Source organism: Tamandua tetradactyla, chromosome 19, assembly GCF_023851605.1.
Source record: "Tamandua tetradactyla isolate mTamTet1 chromosome 19, mTamTet1.pri, whole genome shotgun sequence".
Lineage (NCBI taxonomy): Eukaryota > Metazoa > Chordata > Mammalia > Pilosa > Myrmecophagidae > Tamandua > Tamandua tetradactyla.
The window spans coordinates 5018412-5043451 of NC_135345.1; the positions used below are offsets into that span (position 1 = coordinate 5018412).

At 48.9% G+C, this 25040-nt stretch overlaps 1 protein-coding gene across 15 annotated transcripts in view; it reads left to right on the forward strand.

Moving 5' to 3' along the window:
* Window positions 1-25040, forward strand: part of AFAP1 (actin filament associated protein 1) — a 198263-nt gene that overhangs the window by 126322 nt on the left and 46901 nt on the right. For 12 of the 15 annotated variants that reach the window (XM_077136329.1, XM_077136319.1, XM_077136320.1 and 9 more), the window contains 3 exons: window positions 16918-17013; window positions 17569-17715; window positions 19808-19889. In XM_077136329.1, coding sequence (XP_076992444.1) covers window positions 16918-17013; window positions 17569-17715; window positions 19808-19889 — 325 coding nt within the window. The remainder of the gene's footprint in view (window positions 1-16917; window positions 17014-17568; window positions 17716-19807; window positions 19890-25040) is intronic. The other 3 variants (XM_077136323.1, XM_077136324.1, XM_077136333.1) reach the window with 1 other exon arrangement.

A 25040-nucleotide genomic window follows, 5' to 3' on the forward strand; every position in this document is an offset into this window, starting at 1 on the left:
CATCTCCCAGTTGGTATTCTCCTTATGCTTCAGTCATTTGTGTATACACTTGGTTGTGTGTCTATGTGTACAGACACACCTCTGCTTAAAGCAATGACCCCACTTTTATATGACTCAAATTTCCCAATAAGTTGATAAAAAGTCTTTAAGAATATATTTCTTGTGCTTTCATTTCATAGAAGCTCAAAAACCTCACATGCAACTTTGACATAAAGATGGGGCATAGATTTTACATTTCTTGGCTCAGCTATGACTGGCCTGAAAATAAATTAGGATCTTTGTATTTTCTTATGTCCTCAAAGAGACCCGTACCCTTTGCCTGAACTGTAGTTTCCAACCAAGATGAAAATACGATAACAGTGCACATGTAGATGATGGGCAGGAAGGGAATAACACACAAATGAAACAAAGAAATACTGTGAGCTTATGAAGAACCCAAATGATTTAGAAACATAGAAAGCAAACCACTCCCTTTCCCATCCCACCCTCCTCCCCTCTCCTCGTAAGTGCTCCATTCATCTGTGCTCCATTTGCTTTGTATCTGTTTGAGTAACGCACACACTTCCACATCTCTTAAATTGTAGTCAGTGCCTTTGGGTGGAATTTGTGGAAGGGTAAGTTTGCCCGTGTCAGGTATTCCATAACCTACAGACATGTGTGGAGCTAAACTGTAAGACCCCAGTAGCAAGCCCATACTGTATATTTCCTTGTGCTCCTAATTGCTCTTGAGTCACTGCGAATAGTGGCTGCTCAATGAAATGGTTTGAGGCACCTGGAACACTAGGGTATGAGGGTCTCTGTTTCCGGTAAGCTGCCAGTGATGATCCCCTCACCTTGTCTCCTAGGATACAGGCATGGTTATGTCTGACGTTCTGCCAGACTTAAGCCTACATAAGACTACACACTTCCATAAGGAAGTTCTTCCTTCTTTGGGCAGGGGGATGAGGAGAGAATTCATTGGAAGGTCTTTGCCAGCAGTGGCTCCATTATAGGATCACGAATATAGGCTCATGCTCCTTGGCAGCCGTCTTGAGTCATATCATGTAGTAGAGCCTCCTATGAGTGAGGTAGGCAAATAGCCCTTGATGAGATGGATGGATTCCTAGGGTCTCCTTGCCCAGACAGACGGGTGGTGCTCCCAGAAACAGACAGACGGGCGGTGCTCCCAGAAACCTGGTTCCAGAAACTGTCCCGGATCCATTGCCGCTCTGGTGGTGACAGGAGCCCCATCCAGGGAGTTCAGAAATCCGAGAGACGGGGAAATGCCCCGCTGCCGGCACTGGATTCCATCGGGTCTCAAGTCAGGGTGCCGCCACCGCCATGGGCGAGGGAGGTGACAGTACACCTGCCTCATGTCCCGGACGAGCCCCCAGAAATGTAGCGCGAAAACCAGGAACGAGGCCACAGGCCTCCAGGAACGTTCCGCGAAGTTAGAACAGGCTGAGACTAAGGATCCGCAGTTTCGGGAAGTAGGTTTTATTAGCTCGTGCGCAGGAGGGCCCAGCTAAGCCACCTCAAAAGTCTGAGCCAGCATTTGATTTTGAAGTGTTCCCATTTATCTGTTTTTCCTTTTGTTGCTTGTTCTTTGGGTGTAAAGTTTAGGAAGCTACCTCCTATTACTAGGTCTTGAAGATGTTTCCCTACATTTTCTTCTAGAAGCTTTATGGTGCTAGTTCTTATGTTTAGATGTTTGATCTACTTTGAGTTAATTTTTGTGTAGGGTGTAAGATAGGGGTCCTCTTTCATTTTCTTGGCTATTGATATCCAGTTCTTCTATGCCCAATTATTGACAAGACTATTTTTTCCCAGTTCAGAAGAATTGGGGGCCTTCTCAAAAATCAGTTGGCCATAGATTTGGTGGTCCATTTCTGTACTCTTGATTCGATTCCAGTGGTCAGTGCTTCTGTCTTTGCACCAGTACCATGTTGTTTTGACCACTGTGGCTTTATAATAGGTTTTAAAGTCAGGGAGTATTAATCCTCCCACTTTCTTCTTTTTTAGGATACTTTTAGTTATTCAAGGTCTCTTTCCTTTCCAGATGAATTTGGTAGTTAGCTTTTCCAGATCTTCAAAGTAGGTTGTTGGAATTTTGATTGATACCATGATGAATCTGTAGATCAACTTGGGGAGAATTGACATCTGAAGAATATTTAGCCTTCCTATCCATGAGCAGGAAATGTCTTTCCACCTATTTAGATCTCCTTTGATTTCTTTTAGAAATGTGATGTAGTTTTCGGTGTACAACTCCTTTACGTCCCTAGTTAAGTTTGTTCCTAAGTATTTGATTCTTTTAGTTGCTATTTTGACTGGAATTTTTTTCTTAACTGACTCCTCAGCTAGGTCATTGCTTGTGTCTAGAAATGTTACTGATTTTTGCACATTAATTTTATATCCCACAACCTTGCTGAAATTGTTTATTAGCTCAAGTAACATTGCTGTAGATGTCTCAGAATTTTCCAAGTATAGTATCATGTTATCTGCAAATCATGAGAGCTTTACTTCTTCCTTTCCAATTTGGATGACTTTTATTTCTTTGTCCTGCCTGATTTCTCTAGCTAGAACTTCTAGCACAATGTTGAATAATAGTAGTGACAGTGGGCATCCTTGTCTTGTATCTGATCTTAAGGGGGAGGCTTTTAGTTTCTCTCCACGGAATATGATGCTGGCTATCAGGTTTTCATATATTCCTTTTGTCATATTGAAGTAGTTACCTTTGATTCCTGTCTTTTGCAGTGTTTTTATCAGAAAAAGATGCTGAATTTTGTTGATGCTTTTTCAGCATCCATTGAGATGATCATGTGATTTTTCTCTTCGATTTGTTAAAGTTTTGTATTACATTAATTGATTTTCTTGTGTTGAACCATCCTTGCATTCCTGGTAGACACCACACTTGGTCATGGTGTATAATTCTTATAATGTGCTGCTAGATTCAATTTGCTAATATTTTATTGAGAATTTTTACGTCTATGTTCATTAGGGAGATTGGCCTGTAGTTTTCCTTTCTTATAGCATCTTTACCTGGTTTTGGTCTTGATATGGTATTAACTTCATCAAATGAATTATATAGAGTTCCTTTTCCTCATTTTTGGAAAAGTTTGAGAAGAATTGGTGTTAGTTTGATAAAATGCCTCTGTGAAGCCCTGGGCTTTTCTTTGTAGGAAGATTTTTGATCTCTGTTTCTGATTTTTTTTGTTGAGATCTTCTGTTTCTTCCTGAGTCAGTGTAGCTTGTTTGTGTGTCTCCAGGAACTTCATCTAAGTTGTCTAATTTGTTGGTGTATAGTTTTTCATAGTTCCTCTTATGATTTCTTTTATTTCTTTAGGGTCTGTGGTAATGCACCCCTTCTTGTTTCTGAATTTGTTTATTTGCATCCTCTCTTTTTTTTCTTTGTCAGTGTTGCTAGTGGCCTATCAATTTTATTGATTTTCTCAAAGAACCAACTTTTGGTTTTATTGATCTCTGCTGTTCTTTTGTTCTCCCATTCATTTATCTCTGTTTTAATTTTTGTTATTTCTCTTCTCCTATTTGCTTTGGAGTTAGTTTGCTGTTCTTTCTTAAGTCCTCAATTTTTGCTCTTTCTTGTTTTTTAATATAAGCATTTAGGGCAATAAATTTCCCTCACAGCAAAGCCTTTGCTGCATCCCATAAGTTCTGATAAGTTGTATTCTCATTTTTGTTCATCTTCTGATAGCTACTGATTTCTCTGGCAGTTTCTCCTTTGACCCACTGGTTGTTTAAGAGCGTTATTTAATCTCCATATATTTGGGAATGTTCTCATTCTTTGGTGGTGATTGAGATCCAACTTCATGCCATTGTGCTCAGAGAAAGTTCTTTGAATAATTTCAATATTTTTGAATTTGTAAAGACCTAATTTGTGCCCCAGCATATGATCTGTCCTGCAGAATGTTCCATGAGCACTAGAGAAGAATGTATAACCTTGTGCTTTCGGGTGTGATGACCTATATATGTCTGTTAGCTCTAATTTATTTATCAAGTTATTTAACTTCTCTATTTCCTTGTTGATCTTCTGTCTGGTTGTTCTATCTATAGAGGAGAATGGTGTATTGAAGTCTTCTACTATTATTGTTGAAACATCTATTGCTCCCTTCAGTTTTGCCAATGTCTGTCTCATGTACTTTGGTGCTCCTTGATTGGGAGAATAAACATTTGTGATTGTCCTATCTTCTTAGTGAATTGACCCTTTAATTAGTGTATAAAGTCCTTCTTTATCCCTTATAATGTCTTTACATTTAAAGTCTATTTTGTCCGATATTAGTAGACCTACTCCTGCTGACTTTTGGTTACAACTTGCATGGAAAATCTTTTTCCATCCTTTCACTTTCAATCTATTTGTATCCTTGTGTCTAAGATGAGTCTTTTGTAAGCAGCATGTAGCTGGATTATATTTCTTAATTCGTTCTGCCAATTTGTATCTTTTCATTGGTAATTTTATTCCATTAACATTCAAAGTTATTGAACAGGCGTTTCTTGATTCCACCATGTTATCTTTTTTTCATTTGTCAGATCTATATATTCTTTTTACTCTTTCTTTTTGTATTTTTTAAATTATCCTTATTTGTACTCTTCATTCTGTGCCGTCAGACCTCCCTCTCCTGTCTATTTTTTTCAGCTGACAGAACTCCTTTTAGTATTTCTTGTAGGGCCGGTCTCTTGTTGACAGATTCTTACAGGATGTCTTTGTCTGTGAAAAACTTGAATCTCTCCCTTAGTTTTGAGGGACAATTTGGTGGGGTACCGAATTCTTAACTGGAAGTCTTTGTCTTTCAGGATCTTGAATATATGATACCACTGCCTTCTCGTTTCCAGGGTGCTAGTTGAGTAGTCTGAAGTCAGTCTTATTTGATTTCCCTTGTATGTAGTAGATTATTTCTCTCTTGCCCCTTTTAGGATTTTCTGCTTCTCTTCAACATTTGATGGATTGATTAGTATGTGCCTTGGGAAAGGCCTATTTGGATTTATTCTGTTTAGAATAAATTACTCAACTACTCTTCCTAGCCCTTTACTCCTTTCTTCTGCTTCTGGGACACCATTGATTCTTATATTTATGTGCTTTGTTTTGTCTGTCATTTCCCTGCCTTCCCGTTCAATTTTTTCCTTTTTTTTTGACATTTGCTGTTTTCAGTCTTTGGAGTCAATTATTCTCTCCTCTATATCACTTATTCTTTCTTCTGTCTCTTCAGATCTGGTGTTGTGTGTCTCTAGTATGTTTTTTATTTGCCAACAGAGTTTTTAATCTCCATGATTTCTGCCATTTTTCTGTTTATTCTTTCATAGTCCTCTTTATGCTCTTTGGCTGTCTTCTTGATCTCCTTTATGTCATTTGCTATCCCACTTATTTTATGAAATAGAGTTGTATGAACATTTTGATTAGTTGTTCCAACATCTGTGTCTCCTCTGGTGTTTTAATTTGGTCATTAGGCAGGACTTTATCTGTCTGCACTGTGATAACGCTTAGTGATCTTCGATTGTCTTTGTGGCATGTAACTATCTTGATTGATTTACTTTGGGAGTTGATTTCTTTTGGTAGTCTAAGGCCTTGTGTTTGCAGGATGGTTGTGCAGCAGGGAGCAGGGCACGGGGTGGGGCACTCAATATGGTGATTTGTTTCAGGGCAGGTATGGGTGCAGGTTGGGGATGTTATGCTGATGTTGTAAACATGGGCCCCTGGCGTCCAGGGAGGATGTAGCTGTGCGCGTGCACTGGTCTGGGGGTCAAAATCCTGGTGTGCACTGGTCTAAGGCATGGGGCCCTTTGTGTGCATGCGTAGAGCTGTTAGCAGCAGGTCAGTGTTATGCCTTCGTGGATTAGGGGCAGATGTGACCTGGCTGCGCAGGTTGGCACTTTCTCAGAGTTGGGAAGTGAGGCTGAGGGCTGTGTGCGTGCCTGGTTCTAAGACTGCTGCAAAGTGCGCTCCCAGAGCTGAATGACGTGATTGGAGCCTGTGTGCATATGCGGGTCTGGAAGTGCCATAAACAGATGCTCTGAGCTTAGGGAGATTGGGGTGAGGCTATGCGACACTGTGGGCGGGGGGCAGAGGTAGTCTATGTATGGAGGTTTGTGCCCGCAACAGCCTGCAGGGAACAGTAAGGGGGAGGTAGTGCTTGGGAGGGGCGCAACAGAGGTAGTCTGGATTGCGCTTGGGATCGGGGTGTGGGGCAGGTACCTCCACTGGGGGCTGGTGGGGTGGGGGGTGACTGGAATGCAGGGAATGGGAGCTGGTGTTGGGGTTCAGGTGCTTTAGGTGTGGGGTGTGTTGCCAGTCACGGGGCTGTGCTGGTGTGGGTAGCACACCCATGGAACACAGCCTGGCTTACTTCCTGGCCCTGTGCTCCAGCCCGTGCACTCCCATGGATTCTGCTCCTCTGTGCCAGGCGCCAGCCTTCTGCCTCTCGGTTCTTTGGCCTCTGCAACCAGACCTGCTGCATGTGGTACGGGAGGCTCTCCCAGGTTAGCTGCACTCCTGAATTGCCACCTCAGCCTCTCTCCTGTCCCTTCTCCATCTTTTCCATGGGGCAGGGCTAATCTTGAACCACTCTAGTCAACCATCTTCCCAGAAGTCCTCTCAAACTCCTATATTTAACTGAAGAGATTCCCGAATTGAGTGTGGAAGGTGCAGCCTGGTTTCTGCTTGTAGCTTATAGTGAAATGCAACAGGAAAGAAATAAGCTGAGAAGTAACTCTTGGGTACAAAGAAACCAAAAACTGATAGTCTGAAAAATTCTGGGCTTCCAGAAAGGGAGACCCCAGAGAATAGTGCCCCATCTGAGGATTTAACCAAATGTGTAACCAGTCAGCCATTTAAGAAAAAGCCCAGATTGGAAATGTAGTCATCCAGGAAGAATTTGCGGAAATTCTTTTATCTAATGGGTATGATCCATGTATGCTGCATGGAAAGCCAGCAAGTTTCTTATGAGACCCATATGAATGGAACCACTTCAATTCCAGACTGAAAGGGCAGAAAAGGGACAAACTGAAGGAAAAATAACTTCAAAGGCTGAACTGTGGAAGTGAAAGTGTGAAGCCAGGAAATCTTGGACCAGGAGAGTAGATCTGCCTGTGTGTGCGGAGGGGATGAGTTTTCCCAGGAGGCTGAGGGCAGGTCTTCTGTCTCAATGTTCAGGAAGAGTTCTGGTCCCCCAGGCCTCGGAGAGAATGGAGCACATTCCTTGGAGATTGAGGAGAGCCTGGCTGCCACCCCATTGTTCTAAGAGGGTTGAGTGTTGCCCTGGCGATGACGGAGTGCCCAGGTGCTGCCCTGATTCTTGGGGAGGGTGGAGCCACGGAAAAGGTGGCCTCTCCATTGTTCCCCAAGGTTGCAAATGTCCAGCCTGCTGCGTTGGCACCTAGAAAGGGTGGGACTGCTGCTCCATCAAGCCCCAAGGACGAGCGACTCAGACTTTGAAATATAATGGAGTTTGTCCTGCCGGTTTTCTGAACTGTTTGGGTCAGTGTCCCTTGTTTTCCTTCCAGTCTCCCACTATGGCAAAGGAATTATTTATCCTATGACTGTTCCTTTTTTGTGTATTGGCAGCAGGTAACTTTTTAACCTGCAGTTAACAGGTCCTGAGCCAGAGGAGAATTTTTCCTTAGGATAGACCATGCCTGTAACCGCCCTTGATGATGAGATATTGATGATATTGTGTATTGGTTTTGACTTTATATTGTATTTTTGTTATTACTGAAATGATTTAAGGCTTTTGTGATATTGTGATAGAATGAGTATGTTTTGTGTATGGAAAGAACATATCTTTTTTGGATCCAGAGGGTGGAATGTGCTGATTTGAGGCTGTTGTGTACCCCAGAAAAGCCTTATTCTTTTTTCTAATCCAGTCTTGTGGAGTGAAGACTTATTGTAGGGCGGGATCTGTTTGATTAAGTTGTTTCCATGGAGATGTGACCCACCCAGTTGCAAGTAGGTGGTTTCCATGGACACGTGTCTCCGCCCATTCAGGGTGGGTCTTGGTCCACCTCCAGGAGCCCTTGAAGAGCAAACCGTTTTGGAAAAAGCTCAGCACCAGCACAGGCAGAGACGTTTGGAGATGTAGAAAGAAAACACCCCCAGGGAAGCTGTTCGCAACAAGAAACCAAAGGACCAGCAGATGTCAGCCACATGCCTTCCCAGATCAGGGATTTGGACAAGAACAGGTCCACACCGGAGCCCAGGACAAACTGGACCCCACATCTATGCCTCACTCCCTGCAGCCGTCATGCCTGAGGTCAGCACAGGCGAGGCTGGTGGTCTTCGCTGCAGCGCCGCGTGCCCACTTGGCTGCTGGGGGGACCTGTGGGCGAGCTGCCCCACCTGGAGCCCCAGGATTCAGGCGGCGTGAAGGGGTACGGTGGGCAGCCCCCAAGGTGGCATCCAGGGATCCTGCCTCCTCTCAGATCACTCCCTCCTGAGGAAGCCAGCCGCCAGGTCCCGGGGGTGCTCAGGCAGCTGTGGAGAAGCCTCGAGACCAGGAATGGAGGGCTCCGGTGGGCAGCGGGTGGGCACGAGGCCAGCTCACAGGCATGTGGCGAGCTTGGGCGGGAGCCCCAACCCCAGTGCAGCCCTCCGACGGCGGCAGCCCCGCTGCGACCTCAGTGGCCTGGCCTGAACCTCCCAGTCAGTTATTCTTAGTTGTTTTAAAGGAAACAGTTCGGGGCCCCTTGTAGCTAACACCTCTCCTAGTTCCAAAACGGCTCCACACCCAGCCGGAAAGTCTGTCTCCTTGGGGACTCTTTCCCCATTCCCAGCTTGTAAAGCTCAAATTGTTTTGCCTTACTGGTCATCAAAACCTGGTGATGGTTATGACATTTGCCTCTTACTATTGTGATGTTTATTCCTCTCTGGTTAGTCTGTAGATAAATTAGCCTTCTCAGTGGTGCTTTTTCATAAGCAAAATATGTTGAATCTGAAATGTGGTGTAGCCATTTTTTAATTCTGTAGTCCCTGCTTTTTGTGTCCTGCCCCTAGCACTTAGCTTGCTCCTAGTCTCCAAGGTGTGTCCTTTGCTTCCTTCTGGAAGCTCCTGGGTTGTGACCTTCAGGTTTGGGTCTCTGATTTTTCTCAAATGAACGTTTGTGTATGTGGTGAGGTATAGGGGCTGGGGGCCGTTTTACTACCTGTGGATTTCCAGTTGTACTGGCATCACTGGGTGCCCTGAATTGCCTTCACTGAACTCACTCCGCCACATCCCTGTGGGCCTCTTTCCATGCGTCCTGCCTGCCCCATTTGTCCATTTATGTTTCCTTACGTCAAAAGCACACTGCCTTGGGTGGTGCAGGGGTGGCTTAGTGGCAGAGTTCTCACCTGCCGTGCTGGAGACCTGGGTTCGATTCCTGGTGCCTGCTCATGTAAAAAAACAAAAATCACACTGCCTTGATGCTGCAGCTTTATAGAGAGGCTTGAAATCAGGTTGGCTGTGTCCTCCCACTTTGTTCCGTGTTTTTCAGAATGACTTAAAACTTTGTAATCATTGTTTTGTGCAAAATAACTCAATTCCATTATTGTACTTTGTATTTCACCTTATAGAGGCCACCTCTTTGTGACAGATGCTTTTTTGAAAATTAAAGAACTGTCACCATAAGGGAAACCACCAGCACTTAGCTGGAAAAGCACATACTCAAGAGAATACTAAATGAAGGGTCTGTAGATCTGGGGTCTCCCCTGGCCATGAATTTAACTCTTTTGGATATTTTGGGGCGGTCCCAAAACTTGTAGTTGCCCACCCGTACCCATCATCATTATCACAAAGACAGACTGAGGAAATGACATTAATGCAATTTTAGAATTATAGTGAATGGTTGAAATGTAAATAATATTTTTAGTCTTAACCTTTTGTGTAACGTGGATTGTTTTATAAAACAAATGCCAAGTATTTTATTAATGTGAAAACCTCTTATTTCGTATTGTCCTAAACTTGACTCTCGGTATTTTAATGTCACAATTGAGAATTTTTTAATGAAGCCACACACGCCCTGATCTGGTATGAGAGGCGTGAGGGCTGCGCTGAACCAGTGTATGACTTTGCACACACTTCTTCAAGAACCGCTGCCAAATTTGTTTCTCTCCTTTCTGTCTGCAACTCCCATTACCAGCAGCTCTTGCCAGAGTTAACCGACTGTGTGCGTGTGTGTGTGTGTGTGCATGTGTGTGTGTGCAGATGCTGACAACATGAACCTTGTGTGGGGGTCAAACAGGAGACATGGGCCCGTGTTCCCAGAAACCGAGCGGTCGGGTTTCCTTAAAAATGTGCATAGATTGTGTTTCTGGAGATGAGGGCTCAAGTTGAAAGCAAACAAAGATACCACAAAACATATAACAACTTGTTTTAAAGGATTTGTGATCTTGAATTTGGACCCCTTTCTGGTAAATACACACTGAGCCTCGACTAGAATACAATTCTTTAAAAAGAAAAATATTCATGTAACAGCTGTTATGGAACAGAACTGTTCAAAGAATTTGAGTGAGAAACCCTTCGTGTGTGACTTCTGAATTGTTCAGTAGGGGTAGTGTGGCAGTAAGCAGACAGGGCAGTGGAAACGCTGTTTCACGAAAATAACCTGGTCTCTCCAGCTGGTTGAGAAATGCCGTGAAAATGGCGATTGGCATCTGTGCATGGGTCTTCTCAGCAGTGTCTTTTCTCCATACCTGGGGTGTGATTGTCTGTCATTTAGTTTAGTCTGGGGGAGTAAAGGTAACCCCACGGTGCCACGACAGCGTGGGCCAGCCCCTCACCCACCCGGATCCCTTAGGTCAGCTCCAGCTCCTCCCCGAGCACCGGGCAGAACATGCTGCTTTCCGCAAGCCATTGGAGATCCAGCCAGGGATAAAATGAAAACTCAGAGGACAGAAGTGTGTGATTTATCCGTGTGAAGCTTTCTCAGCTTTCAGAGAGGCAGGCTGGACTTATCAGGAAGGGCGTCTGGGGAAAGTGATGAGGTGACGCGTGCGGAGGGCTCGGCGCCTTGCGGGCCGGGTCGCTGGTCACCTCTGTGTGTCCTACCCAGGGGAGAGGCAGGCATGGGGGGCATTCAGACGACCACGAGCGTGGAGTCCACTCGGGCCAGGCGGCGTGCTAGGAACAGCTTTTATCCATGTGCCCTGCTCATACTTGTTAGGTGGAACGTTCCAGAAGTCCCTGCAGGGGACTGGGGGGCTTCTGATTCTGTGTGACGACCTGCTCTCTTTCTTTCGGCTTTTTTATTGTTGTTTCCTCCTAGAAAAATCTCAGGTCCAGTTTATTTCTTCATGCCCCTGTTTTTTTGTTTTTTCTTAAATCGAATTGTTTTTTCCTTGCTGCGCTGGGCTGGCCATGGGAGTGTCGCCCTAAGCGGGCAGCGCCCCTTCCGGGAGACGCGTCCTGTTGGTGGGCGAAGCAGAGCTGCGCGTTCAGGTGGTCGTGCGTGGGGCCGCGCTCCGGGCAGCAGGCCCAGCCGTCTGTGGCCAGGGTGCCGCCTCGCCACGCCGTGGTGGGGCGCTGGGGCAGACCCCTGCAGACCTGTGAGCTGAGAGGAGATGTGGACATCCCCCGGGAATCATGCCCAGTGAGAGGGCTGGAGGAGTGAGAGGGTGTGGTGTCGCCTCCTCCAGGAAAGGCTGGCCGGCGCTGTGCCAGCTGTGATGGGGCATGGCAGAGAGCGGTTTTCAGACGTGCCCTCAGGGAGCTTACGTGCTAGGAGGAGACGGGAAGTGATCAAGTGAGCCGAGAAACAGTATGCCATCTTCGGGGTGAGGGCCACAAAGAATAATACAGCTGTGGGTGTGGGCTGAGGGCTCTATGCCATTTCAAATAGGGCAGAGGGTAAGACCCCATGACTGTGGGGCAGAGGTGAGTAGCTGGGGGCCAGAAATCCAGGAGGAGAGAGCAGGAAGTCTACAGGGCCAGCCTGGTGGTGTCATCGAGCAGCCGGCAAGCGTGGAGCTGAGTTAGGGGTGAGGGGTGCAAGCCGCCAGGTTAGAGGGGGGCAGGGTCCTGGCCGTGGGGAGGACCTCAGCCTGTGCGCTGAGACGCCAGGCCATGGGGTGTGGGTCAGCAGGTGGCCTGAGCTGATGTGCTTTGCAGGGTCACCCTCCTGGAGTGGGAGACTTAAAAAGAGGCCGTGGTGGAAGCAGAGAGGCCGTTCCAGGGCTGATCTCTTCATAGTCTCGGGGATGTGACTCGGGCTAGGGTCGGGGATGGCTGGGTCTGGTTTATTCTGAAGACTGAGGAACAGGATCAAGGAAGGCCAGAGAGCTAGTTCAGCGTGGCAGGAGTTTGGCAGGGAGCTGGGGGGGAGGAGCGTGTCAGGGAATGGGCAGGAATGGTGGGTGCTGAGCAGGTGGGGAGGCCAGAAGAGAAGGGTGTGTCTGAACGGCACTGAGGCTCCTGGTGGGGTCAGCCTGGGCCTGGGGTCCTGCACCGCATGGTGGCCTGTGCCATGGAGCCCTGCATGAGGGCGGGGGGCGCGACAGCAAGACCCCCGGGAGGTGGAGAAGGCTGATTTCCAAGGGGCATGGCCCAGAGAGCCGGTGGCAACGCCGCGGGAGAGTGGGGCGCATTGTTCTCGAGCCAGATTGTCGTAGTGTCGCCCTGCGCCCTTGGTGTTGTCAGAGCGGCCCGCAGGAGCGCATGCCACAGGCGTCAGGAGCAGCAGGAGGCCGTGGCTGGGGGACACAAGGTGGCCAGGATGCAGTGTGGATGCTGTCACTCTGGCGAGGGACGGACAGGGGTGTTAGTGCCGGTGCTGGGAGCCTTGCCAGTTCGCCCTTCCCACCCTTCCTTGTGCACAGGGGAGAGGAGGGAGACGGGGCTGGTGTGTCCGAGCCAGGGCCGCCTCTGAGCCATGGTGGACACCCAGGGCTGGGACTTGCGTGGGGAGTTGACAGGGGCAGGGGGTGGGGGTGCATGGCGAAGGCCTGCCCCCTGTGCCCCTGGAAGTGGCCCTGCCTTTTCTGTCCCCCTCTGACCCCTGACCGCTGGTTTAGGTCACGTGGCCGCTGCAGGACTCTGTCCCCTGCCACATTGCTCCCTGCTCTTGCTGGTCTCCGCGGAAAGCCCTTCTCATTCCTGAGCGGTGCCGGTAGTCTCATGTCCATGACCCGGGACCCCCCAGCTAGCGAGAGTCCCTCCCCTCTCTCACGCCAGCCCCCTGCCCCCCCGGCGCCCACTGCGGAGACAGGAGAGTTCCCATGGCGCACGGCTCATGCTGTGGAGCCAGTGGGTGGTGAATCCACCTGGGCCCCCCACTTGCCCAGAGACCGGCTCCTGGTAACCTGGCATCTGTCACTTTGCTCCCGAGAATTATTTATGATTCACTTAGGAAAACCGTCGCCGCTGCCTTGTCAAAGGCGGGGATGAGCTGTACCCCGCTTCCCCTCAGCCCCCACCTCCTGACTGGCGGGTGGGGCCTTTTCCTAGGGAAGAGGCTGCAGGAGAGCAGAGAGGGAGGGAGAAAAAAAGAAAAGACAACTCTGTTTTTGGAATAAAAGGTTTTACCGGGGAACATAGGTTTTTGCGGGTTTGTATTGTGTGCAGTTCTCTTTTAAGTGCGAAATAAAAAACGTGTGAAGTTCAGGCTTATTTGCATAATTGAAACATATTTTTCTTTATTTAAAACTAAAATGCTGGGAAGGGACTCAAGTTGACTTAATGCCTAATATGGAGTAGTACCGGGCTGGATGCTTTACATTTCTTTAATCATTTGGTTTTCATAGTGATCCCCTGAGTGAGCATTTGTCCTTTTCGTAGTAGAGGACACTGAGGCTCCAAGGCTGAGCTGTTCCTGGTCACTCTGCAGAGAGGGGCTGAAATGGGATTTAAACCCAGAGCTGTTGGTGGCAGATACCCAGGGGCTTTCCGTCGTGTGGCACTCCTGCCCTGGAGAAAAGACCCACCCAGTCTTTCCCTTACAATAAAGTGCAGTTTTGCCTTGTGAGTTGACGATGAAATAATCAGCTTGGGGTGGGGAAGGTGTGAAGACACCTGCTGAAAAAGGCAGTGGTGAAACTAGCAGGGGACTAAGAGAAGACTCTAAGGAGAGAGGTTGACACTTTGTCCCTTTGGGGGCGTGTATAAGTTCAGGGTCTCTGGGTTGAGAGTCCCATCGACCATGCTTTCTCACCTCAGAATTGCTGAGCAGAAAAACGTAGCAGCGGACTCTCAAGGATTTGCTGTTTTTTTAAAATCTCAGATGTGAACATGAATTTGTTATTGTTTCATTAAACAGCTGAGGCGCTTCCCCTCCCCAGGTCTCTTGTCAGTGTTGGATTGAGTCCCATCCCGGGTTGGCCCAGCGAATTTGGATGTCTGTGCAGATCATATTGCAGAATTGCCACACAGCTCTCTGGCCCTCAGCAGCTCTCTCTTCCCCAGAAGGGGCGTTGGTTTAACCCAAACTACAGTTCAGTTTCAAAAAGGACAGCAGACATTTTGCTGGTCGGCCTGTGTGCTTTTCAGTGGCAAGTACGGATGTTCCACAAAAGCTGGAACCTATCTGTCTGTCTGTCTTGCTTATGGTCTGCCCCGCCCCCCCCCCCCGGACCAGTGCCAGCCTGGAGCGTCCTAAGAGTTCAGGAATTATCTATGGTAGGAATCACAGCCCAGTTCTTAACCTAAATCGCAAGAACACTAAACTATAATGGCTGTAATTGTATAATGACAGCCACCGCCGCGTTTGCGTGTCTGTATACCAGATGCCTGTGCATTTTACATAGGACCTCATTTTCTCCTAATTCAACTGTGGTTTTGCAAAACAGGCACTCTTGACACTGCTTCCTTTGCTAGTGAGGAAACTGAGGCCCAGAGAGATTAAATGCTTCCCCCTGGGCTACACAGCTGGGAACGGATGCTCTTGCCTCCAGAGTCCCAGGAGGTGCCGCCCCATCCCACAGCCAGATGCCACACACAACAGCCTCAGTCCTCCGTGGACCTGGTCAGATGGATGGAGTGTCATTCCTTCTCTTGTAAAGGCCCCCTTCCCACTGGGCCTCTGGCTCCCAGTCACCCGTCCTTCTGTGAAAAATCCTCCATGCTCATCTCCTCCTTAAGTATCCCTCCAACCACCCACCCCCAACCCAACCCCTCTGCTTCCTTTACTGTGACACCTTGCAAAGGAGTTCTGTCTTACCATCTCCACTTCCTCAAACCCCAGTCTTTTCTCATCCCTCTTCCTACTCCTTGGAGGCTGTGCTCCTTAGAGGCTGTGCTCCTTAGAGGCTGTGCTGTTTGGTGACTCTGCTCCTTGATGGCTGTCTTCCTTGAAGGCTGTGCTCCTCAGAGGCTGTGCTCCTTAGAGGTTGTGTTCTCTGGAGATTGCTTTTTGGTGGCTCTGCTCCTTGGAGGCTGTGTTCTCTGGAGGCTGTGCTCTTTGATGGCTGTGCTCTTTGATATCTGTGCTCCTTGGAGGCTGTGCTCCTTAGAGCCTATGTTCTCTGGTGGCTGTGCTCCCTGGATGCTGTGCTCCTCAGAGGCTGTGCTCCCTGGAGGCTGTGCTCCCTGGAGGCTGTGCTTCTTAGAGGCTATGCTCCTTGGAAGCTGTGCTCCTATGGTCTTTCTCCTGCCTGGTCCATTGCAGCTCTTTTACCAGCTTCCCTCCTTTCCCTCTACATGTGAATGTCCAGGGGCTCTTGGTCTGTGCCCCTATTCTCTATTCTTCCTTATCTCACCCTTTTCCTTGATGAGCTCATCCAGCCCATGACTTCTGGCATCATCTTTTTTTGCATTCATTCCCAAATTTACTTCCAGCTGTGACTGGAAATTTGCCTTAGACTCCAGAGTTCCCCGTTTGGCTTCTCTCCCTGCAACCCGTTTTTCTCTGGTCTTCTCCACCTGAGTGAGTGGCACCCCCGGTCGCCCAGCTTCTGCTAGCACAAGCTTCGGTGCCATCTCGGGGTCTGCTCTTGCCTGCAGCCTCAGCTCCAGTCCACCTGCGAGACCCATTGCTTCTCCTAGCACGTGCCGGATCCCTCGCTTCTCAGGTCACCCCACGGCCACCCCGGCCCGGGCTCTGTCCCCTCTCACCCGAGCGCCTGTGGCCGTGGCCTCCCCACTCCGACTTCCGCACTGCTGTCTTTTGCCCCTTTCTTCCCACAACACCCAGAATGGTGTGTGAAGCCTTATAATGAGGGACGGCTGCCTCCTGCCTGCTAGGCACCGTGTTGAGTCCCTTACTCTTTGGGAGGTAAGTACTCTGGCAGCTGCAGTTTTTGGGGCAGGGGTAGGGGACACTGAAGCTGGAGCAGTTCACTCATTTGCCGGAGGCTTGAGCCAGGATCCTTCTGGGCGGCTCTGGAGCCCGCACCTTGGCTTCTATGCTTACTGCTTCCCAGAGAGAAGGTCCTGCCCCTCCTCTTACACTTAGGGTGCCCCCACCCCGGCTCCTGCCCACCCCACCCACCTCGGCCCCTCTCTTTCTCTGTCTCATTGGAACCTCTGCACACCCCACATGCCCTTAGGGCTGATGCTCGGACAGGCCCTGCTCCGACCTTCCCCACCAGTTATTCCTGGGCCCGGGGCCTCCCGTGCGTTCGGCCGCAGCTCACGTGTGCCTGCGGTGACTCCGGCCCTGGTCTCAGTCCAGATTAGTCCTTTCCGATGAGGCACCGCATTTTACTCGTTGTAGTACTTGCTGCTGTCCTGCGTTTCTCTGTCTTTCTCTCTCTGTCCCCTGGTGGCGGTGGTTGTTGAAGGTGATGTTAATTGATCCTGGAATTTTTAGCTGCCATGCAGGGGCCTCTCTGGCCTCACCCACAGGCTTTTGAGCCCCACTGCGCAGACACATGGGTAACGAAACACATAAATGACACCTGCAGGCTGGGATTCCTTGCATTTCCCGCTCTCCTGTCTTGCCCCTGCCGGGTTCCCCAGGTTTAGACCCTGGGCTTCAGCACCCCTACCCTTCAGCGCACTCAGGGAGCGTCTGCCCTCGTTGCAGGTGATAAAGGAGGTGTACAGTGGCGGCAGTGGACCCGTGGGCCCCGAGTGTCCCCCTCCATCAAGTTCCCCGGTGCACAAGACGGAGCTGGAAAAGGTAAGGGGACTGTTTCTTTCTAGGAAACGTAGCCTCGGAGTTGATTTAGGCCATCCTCAAAATCTATACATGCTCTGAGAATGTCAGACCTTCGCAGTTTAAAAAAAAAGGAAAAAAAAAAGAAATGCAACCTGTGTCCCAGCCACTCAGGTGAGCAGTCCTGGATGATAAGGTGTGTGCCTGCTCCGCCCAAGCTTGAGTGGCTCATTTCCCTGGCTCCCAGCTGTGGGTGGGTGCATGTGGACAGGCCCACGCCTCTTGGCAGGGATGGAGCCAGAACTGGGAGGCAGGTCTGTTTCCAAATCCTCCGTGAAGAGGGCCCAGATATTCCAGATCCCTCCCAGCACTCTGGGCGTGCATGGTGGGACAAGCGTCTGCCATTGATTCACGCCCCGTTCCTTCTGAGAGGACACGTTCACCATGACTGTTTAGAGGGTTGTCAGTTTCTAAAACCCTTTTCATGCAAGTGCCATTATTTTTGCATTTTAAATCATGGAAGCCCTTTCCTTCGCGATGCCCCTGTGATGCTAGGTTAGCCCTCATCTTCTGGTTTAGAGGATGACGTCTGGTGGCGCCTCTGGCCAGGGCCCTGGAGCCCAAGCCTTGGAGTTGGCCTCACCTCGGAGCCTGCCCAGCGGTCTCCTTGCCTCTGAAATGGGTGTGCAGGACATGCTCTGCCAGTTTCTCGAGACCCACGTGCAGGTCAGCAAGAGTGATGGGAGGCAAGCTGAGCCCTCGGCACCTGTGAAGGCCAGCATGGGGTGGGCCTGGTTCACCTGCCGTGGTTACTTGGAGTCTGCAGTGCCTCGTCTCGTCCCTGGTGGCGTCAGACCCTGTCCTCCTGCAATCACTGTGGAGGTGGGATGAGACAGTGGTGTGTCAGTGCCGGCCCGGGACCTGGAGTGCAGGAGGCACTGGAGGAATGCACTTCCAAGAGCTTATTCCCACTCGGCCAGGATATTTCCTCTCCCTGCCCCTCCTGCTTCCTGTTCCTTTTACTTATATGATGGCCACGCACCCATGCCTTCCAGGAATGTGTTCAGCCCCCACTGTGACCTCCCGTGCCCACGCCGTCCCTGCTGCACTTTCTCCAGGTATAACTGACCGTGCTTCCTCAGAGACCAGCTTCTTGCGGGCAGTGTCCTGAATTCATGTCCAGGGGACTTTCTGAGCCCTCCTGGTTTCGCCCCCTGCCAGGAATCCATCCCTTGTTTTCTGTCCTTATCCTGCTAGTGACACAGCAGCCCTGTTTGTTTATTTCCCCTGATTATGGAACTAGCACCTGCTCATGTGAGCAAGTCTAGCAGGTCACAAATAGGACAGAAACCGCTGTAGTCCGCTGCCTGGGGGAGGCAGCTCCTCTTCCCACATGTCTAAATCAGGTTTTCTATGCATAATTTTCACTTAGAATTTGACTAATCTATGCATAAGATTTCTTATACCACTCTTTTTTCCACTTTTATGTAAGTGAAAGACACTGTCGCCAATTTTCCACGTTTTTGGAAACTTGTAACAAGAGTTTCCATCTTAGCATTTGTGTGGCTGTACTACCACTTACAAAATCATATCCCTGCCCCCTCTCTCACTCCCTTAGGCTCTTTTTTTTCTTTTGTAAGTCATTTAAAATAATAAGGTACTTGGTATCTTTAGCTTTAGTGTTTACCTTTCTGACTATTCAGGGTAAATTCCTAGAAGCGGAATTACTAGGCCCAAGGATAAAGCTTTTTTTTAAAAGCTCTGGCTTTACATTGCTATGAACAAATTGCTTTCCAAACAGGTTGATCCGATTTTATTTTTCATCAGCAGTGCCTGAGATTCCTCTTCATTGCACTGCACAGGCTTGGTACCTCTCAGTCCCTGAGCTTGGGTTTCTAAGTCCCCCCCCAGCTTCTGGCCTCGGCTCCCAGGTTGCCCATTGGTCTGAGAGCTGCAGCCGTGCCTGCCTGGGTGGAACCTGGCAAGCAGAGCCCCGGGCTCCCCAGCTCTCCCCCGGCAGCCCTTCCCCACTGCGGCGGTGCAGCAAACACAGCCTGCAGGCCTCGGCAGCCATCGCCGTGGCTCTGGCTCTCAGGGAACCGGGATGTTTCTTGGTGGCCGCCCAGATGTTTTATGTCTCCCAGCGGGCCAGCCTGAGTGGCACTTGGGTTTGATGTCTCCAGCAGGGGACTGGGGAAGGGGACTTTGGAGGCCTTTCCTCTGCGTTGCCCCCGCCGGCTCGCTGTAGGAACGAAGGGGTCCAGTTCTGAGAGTGCATCTCGCTCAGGTCCTTACTGAGGCCCTCACCATGCTGGTTAGAATTAGAAGTTAGGAGTGAAGCACTTATAGTGAACCTTGAAGGCTTCTGCTCGCACCTTGTCTCTCTCGGCTGCAATTGGAATGTATCTGTGGCCAGCAAATGCTTGACCCTTATCCAACTGGTGAGTGACAGGAGGAATTAAATGGGTGATGGAACTTTATTTCTGGAAGGATAATATGGCTTGGCGAGGGGAGTACTTTTTGTTAATCTTAATAATTTTTTAAAATCACTTGCAAGAGAAAACGATTTTAGTATAATAGGCAGATTTCTTTTAAAGCATGTGATAGTGTCCCTTTGGTGTATTTTTCCTTTAGTTTTGATGTGGTTTTTTTGGTAGCAACTTAACCAACTGGTCTGTGCCATTGAGCCCAATCTCTGAATTGTTGAGAACCTGGCCCACATTTTCTTTCACTTTTGAAATGACTTTTAGTTGATCCACAATACATCTTGGCGTTGGGACCATTGCAAGAATGGCTTACTACCTTTTCATCCTTACAGAAGCTGTCTTCAGAGAGACCGAGCTCAGATGGGGAGGGGGCTGTAGAAAATGGAGTCTCTATGTGTAATGGAAAAGAACAAGGTGAGTTCTACTCTGCCCAAAGTACACAAACTAAAACAAAAGTTTTACAGTCATTTCTGTAAACTGATTATGTGAACATTTTCTTTTGTAATTAATTGCCGTCATCCTAGAGTGCAGGTACAGGAAGCCAGGGTAAACCCTTCTGGTCTGTATCAGCCCTTGAATCATCATTTTCCGTCCTACCAAATCTTGGCCTGCTTCTCCCTGTTGTCATGTGCCCGGCGTGTATGTTAGAGACTGTGAGTCTCGGCAGGTCCTCTCCTCACTGGATTTACCACCCTGAAGAACTGTCATTGACAGCAGCGGGCATCTGGGTGGACATCTGATTGTCCAGTGACAAAGCTTCAGACAGTGCTTCAGACAACTCGTGCCCCAGCCCTGCCTTTCTCAGCCAGTCCCTTTCCCTCTTTAAGCCTCAGTTTCCCCAGCTTTAAAGGGAGAAGGCCAGAGTTGCACATTTTGAAGTTTTTTTTAAATCAGCTTTATAGAGGTATAATTTATATATAGTAAAATTCACCCATTGTTTGTACAGTTCTATGAGTTTTGACAAATATATACAGGTGTGTAACCACCACAATAAAAGGGGGAGTTTCTATTGCCCCAGCATGTTCCCTTGTGCTCCTTTAGGCATTTCTGCCGGCCCCTGGCTGCCATGGGCCTTTTTTTGTCCCTCTAGAAGCACATATAAGTGGCACGTCCTGGTGGGGAGCCCGAGTCTGGCTTCTTTCATGTGGCGTAATGCATTTGAGCTGCGCCCATGTCTTAGCGCGTCGGTAGCGGGCTCTCTTTTTTTTGTTTTATCGTGTGGCTTTATTGTATCACAATTGGGTTATCCATCATGCATTGAGAAGCCTTTGGGAGCTCAGGCACCCAGCTGCTTTAGATATTCATGTACAGGGTGTTGTGTTTTCCTTTTGGGGTGAATCCATGGAATGGCAAGGCTGAGTCGTGTGCAGCCTCGGCAGCCTTGGAACAGTCTGGTTGTGTTTTTGTTTCTTTATAGCCGTTTTCATAGGTGTGTCATGTTATCTAACTGTGTTTTTAATCGTACTTCCCTGATGATGAAGGAGGTTGAATATCTTTTTAATGTGCTTACTTGCCATTTGGATATCTTCTTTAGTGAAAATATATGTACCCAACTCTTCTGCCCATGTTTTTATTGGATTCTTTATTCTTATTTTTTAGTTTCAAGAGTTCTTTGTGTATTCTGAATACCAGTACATTATTAGATATGTTTTGTATATAAACATTTTTTTTTCCCAATCTGTAGCTTGACTTTTTTTTTTTTTCAATTTTTTTTATAGTGAGGGTCACATTTCATTCTTTTTCTCTGTGAGTATTCCTACCCATTATTGCAGCACCCTTTGTTGATTTTTTTGGGGGGGGGTATGCATGGGTCATAAATCGAACCTGTGTCCCCCTCGTGGCAGGCAAGAATTCTACCAGCTAACCCCCTGTGCACCCCTGTAGCTTGACTTCTGATTTCCTTAACAGTCATGACCTGAGATGAGGAGTGTGAGGTGTGGGTAGCGGAGGACTTTCTCCCTCTGCAAAGCCAGACGGCCCCGGGTGGTTCTTGCACCTGAGACCCTGGCTTCTCGAGCGAGTGATCTGCTCAGCCACGATAACCTGCATTTTATCGCTGGAGTAAAACAAGCATTTCCCATCTCAGAAGCAAAGTCACCTTAAACCAGGTAGCAGCCTAGACCTGTAAGGATCCTGGAGCCCAAATAAGCGGGGCTGCTGTGATACCGCAGGCTCACTGTAAAGGCCACAGGCTCTGCTCTCTTCTGTGGTTTCCTCTAACTCTCTTCCCGCAGTGTGTAATTTTAGTTCTGCCCACTGAAAGTTATTCAGGGGAAGCATTATCTCCGCTTTGTGTGTAATCAAAACCAGGAAAGCTATCTTTAAGTGTTGCCTACAGTGAAATAACATACAATCTCACTGCCCCTGTTGGCCTTTGTGGAGTTAATCGATGCTGGTTTTGTTGGTCTGTTTTCTTGTTTACTTGCTTCTCCCAGTGGACGTACATAAAGTTAGGTTCCACAGAGCAGTGATTATATGTGTCTGGGTGTGCATGCGTGTGGATATAATCTCTATTTAAAAGCCTCTTCTTTCCTTGTGTTTGTTGCTTTCAACAAGAGCAGCCCTCTATATTTTGAAATTGAAAGGTGACCTTAGGAGTGCACAGGTAGTTCAGTGGTAGAATGCTCACTTGCTCACCTTTCTTTCAGGAGACCCGGCTTCGATTCCCGGACCATGCACCCCTCCAAATAAATAAATAATTAAAAGCTGACCTTAGGTTCAAGCAATTTCTGTTTGCCTGGCACGGTGCTTTGGGTGTAGGAGGCACTCAGTAAATAATGCCTGGAGGAAGTTTAGAGACATTCTAGCTTTCTAGCTGAGCCTTCATCCCTGTTGTCCGCTCCTGGCCAGTGTGTGGTGAGAGACTTCGGCACAACCCCCTGTATCCCAGCCATGTCCTGACTCAGCTGTGTTTCTCTGCTGGCTGCATAGAGAGTGGCGGCTGCGTGCGGTTGGATGGAGAAGCAGCCCAGGCTGCACAGAGGCATAGCCACAGGAAGTGACTGAAGCCCCTGTTTCTCCTTCCAAGGTGGCAGCCCCTAGCGTTTAATAACCCACTACGGTGTGAACACTGGTGAATTGGTTTATTCGTCTGTTGTGGGTTGAACTGTGTCCACTCCCTGTCTCCCCCCAACCCCCACCAAAAGTCTGTTACAACCTCAGAACGTGACCTTATTTGGAAATAAGGTCCTGAAGATGCGATTAGTTAAGGTGATGGCAGAATGGATTAGGTTGGGCCCTCACCCTATATGAGTGGGGTCTTTATAAGCAGAGGGATATTTGGGCACAGAGAGAGAGAGAGATGGCAGAATGTGACCTCAAGGGCAGAGATCCAATGACGTGGACGCAGTGCACAAAGGCCGAGGATGGCCGGCCACCCCCAGGTAGAGGGGACTGCCCTCCCTTAGAGGCTCAGACTTCTGACCTCCAGCTCCTGAGACCACACTGTGTGGTTGTTTTACACCCCCAGTTTGGATGAGAATTGAGTGCCCCGGACCAATGCACTAAAAGCTACGACCTCAGCTAGCATTTTGCATGCCTATATTCCCTGTGAATGGATCCCCTGGCAGCCTCACTGAATAAGTAGTCTGAGATACTGGCTCCCGTGCCCCAGCTCTCTGCTAGCCTGAATAAAAAGGCACCGGGGTTCCCTTGGAGCAGTGTGCCCTGAGCTGCCTGGTTTTCACTTCTTAAAAACCAGTGCCCAGAGTTCTCTGAGCTCCAGGGTCCTGCTTCGCTGCCCTGTGCGCACACTGCCTGCATGTGCCATGTGGGTGCACCAGCTTTTCTGCCTTCTAACTGCAGCACGTGGAGATGCCTGAGCTTTGGGTTTCTCTTTATTCTTTTACAGGGGTTACATCCTGCCTTTTGTTAAATAAACAGTCTCACCCTTTCCTGATGTTTTTCCAAGGTCTTCCATAATGTAAGACTTTTCCTGCCTAGGATTGCATCATTTCTGACTTTGCAAAATATAAATCAGTGGGTATTCAAGGACATTAATTACTATTAATTACCAGTAGTAATCAATGCCTCATTTCTTGGTAGTTAAAGAATCCAGCAAGTATTTTCCACAAAGGAGTCAATCTCTGTGAAACTGGAAATAAATCTAAAACCCCAAGCAGCCCAGCTCCTTTGTTCTGTCATGGAATGGTGGCGTCCTCTGCCAGGAGGATGGTCTCAGGTCTCACGGAAACTATCTCCAGGCCCTGTCATTGCCCTCTGTGACCGAATTGTCTCTTTAAATCCTCTTTTTAAAGCTTGGCTTGAGTGAAACTGGGGTGAAAGCTCATCTTGGGCTCTTTAGATGCAGTCAAGGAGGTCATCCAGCCTTGTTTTTGCTCCATTTCGGCTTGATTGAGCCAAAATAAAAATGATGTGGCAGCCGGTGGCTGAGAGGTGGCAGGAGAAGAGCCTGGAGGACGGGGTCCAGCAGACTCTGCGTGAGTTTGGGAGACCGCGGTGGGGGGGGCAGGGGGTGTTCCATCCTCTCTGTTTCCACTAGCACGTGAGGTCTTAATCTGATGTGTCTCAAGGAACTCAAAAATGCCTGGACTGCCTATACCTGAGCCTTCGTGTGGCTTCTTTTTTAAGTGTAATGTAGCACCTTAGACAGTGTTAGTTGTCATTTTTCTCTAGATGGAAAATAGGTGTTAAAATGAGTGCCTGGTCCCGTCGGAGGGGAGTGCGGGGTGGGGGGAGCGAGGGGCAGGAGACAAGACCCTGGAAAGACTCCCGTGTCCCCCAGAGAGGGACAGAAACCAGAAGAGGAGGGAAGCTTGTGTGTGTGCATCTGGTGAGAAGCAGCGTTTAGGAACTAGGGCTGTATTTTACAGTCTCGAGTCCCCGCCTCTGATTTCTCCGAACTTGTCCTGGGTGGTGGGTGTGTCTGTGTGTGTGTTCCTTCTTTGGTCACAAGGGAAGGAATGCTTGACTTTGCTTGAATGTTCAACAGGATTTGTGATCAGAAAAGGGCACGGTTGGGGTGCAGGGGTCCCCGGAGCTCCCCGAAGGCCTCTGGGCGAAAGTCATGTTCATTCGAGGTGTCTCCTGTGGGCATTTGTAGTAGGAGGGTTTGTCCATTTTGGCCTTTTATCTGAAGCTCAGCCCAGGCAAGTGACGGCCTTGGGTGGCTGGCGGGGATGACCGTGCACCGCAGAGAGCCACTGTCCGGCCGGCAGGCTCCTGCTCCACTTTCTGGGCCCCTCACGTGTACATTCTCGTCTTCCTGCATGGTCCCTCCCTGTCATCCCGCTAGAGGTCACAGGCCACGCCTGTGTGGGACGGGGGTGGAAGCACACGGGGGCTGGGGTCACAGGCGGCAGCTGCCCCTGCCCACGGGGAGGACCCCAGCCTGCCCTCGTGGGACCCTCTGTATGGACACTACCCTCTGATCAGCCCGTGTCCCTTGCCCAGGCGTGGCTCCAGAGTTGCCAGACCTCCCGAAAGAAGCCAAAACTAATTGTTAGCATGAAACTTTTGTGAATTTCGTCTATTGGCAATAAATCAGACTCGGACACCGTGCAGACTCAGCAGAGCTCAGCAGAGGGACACGCAGGCTGCCGTGTG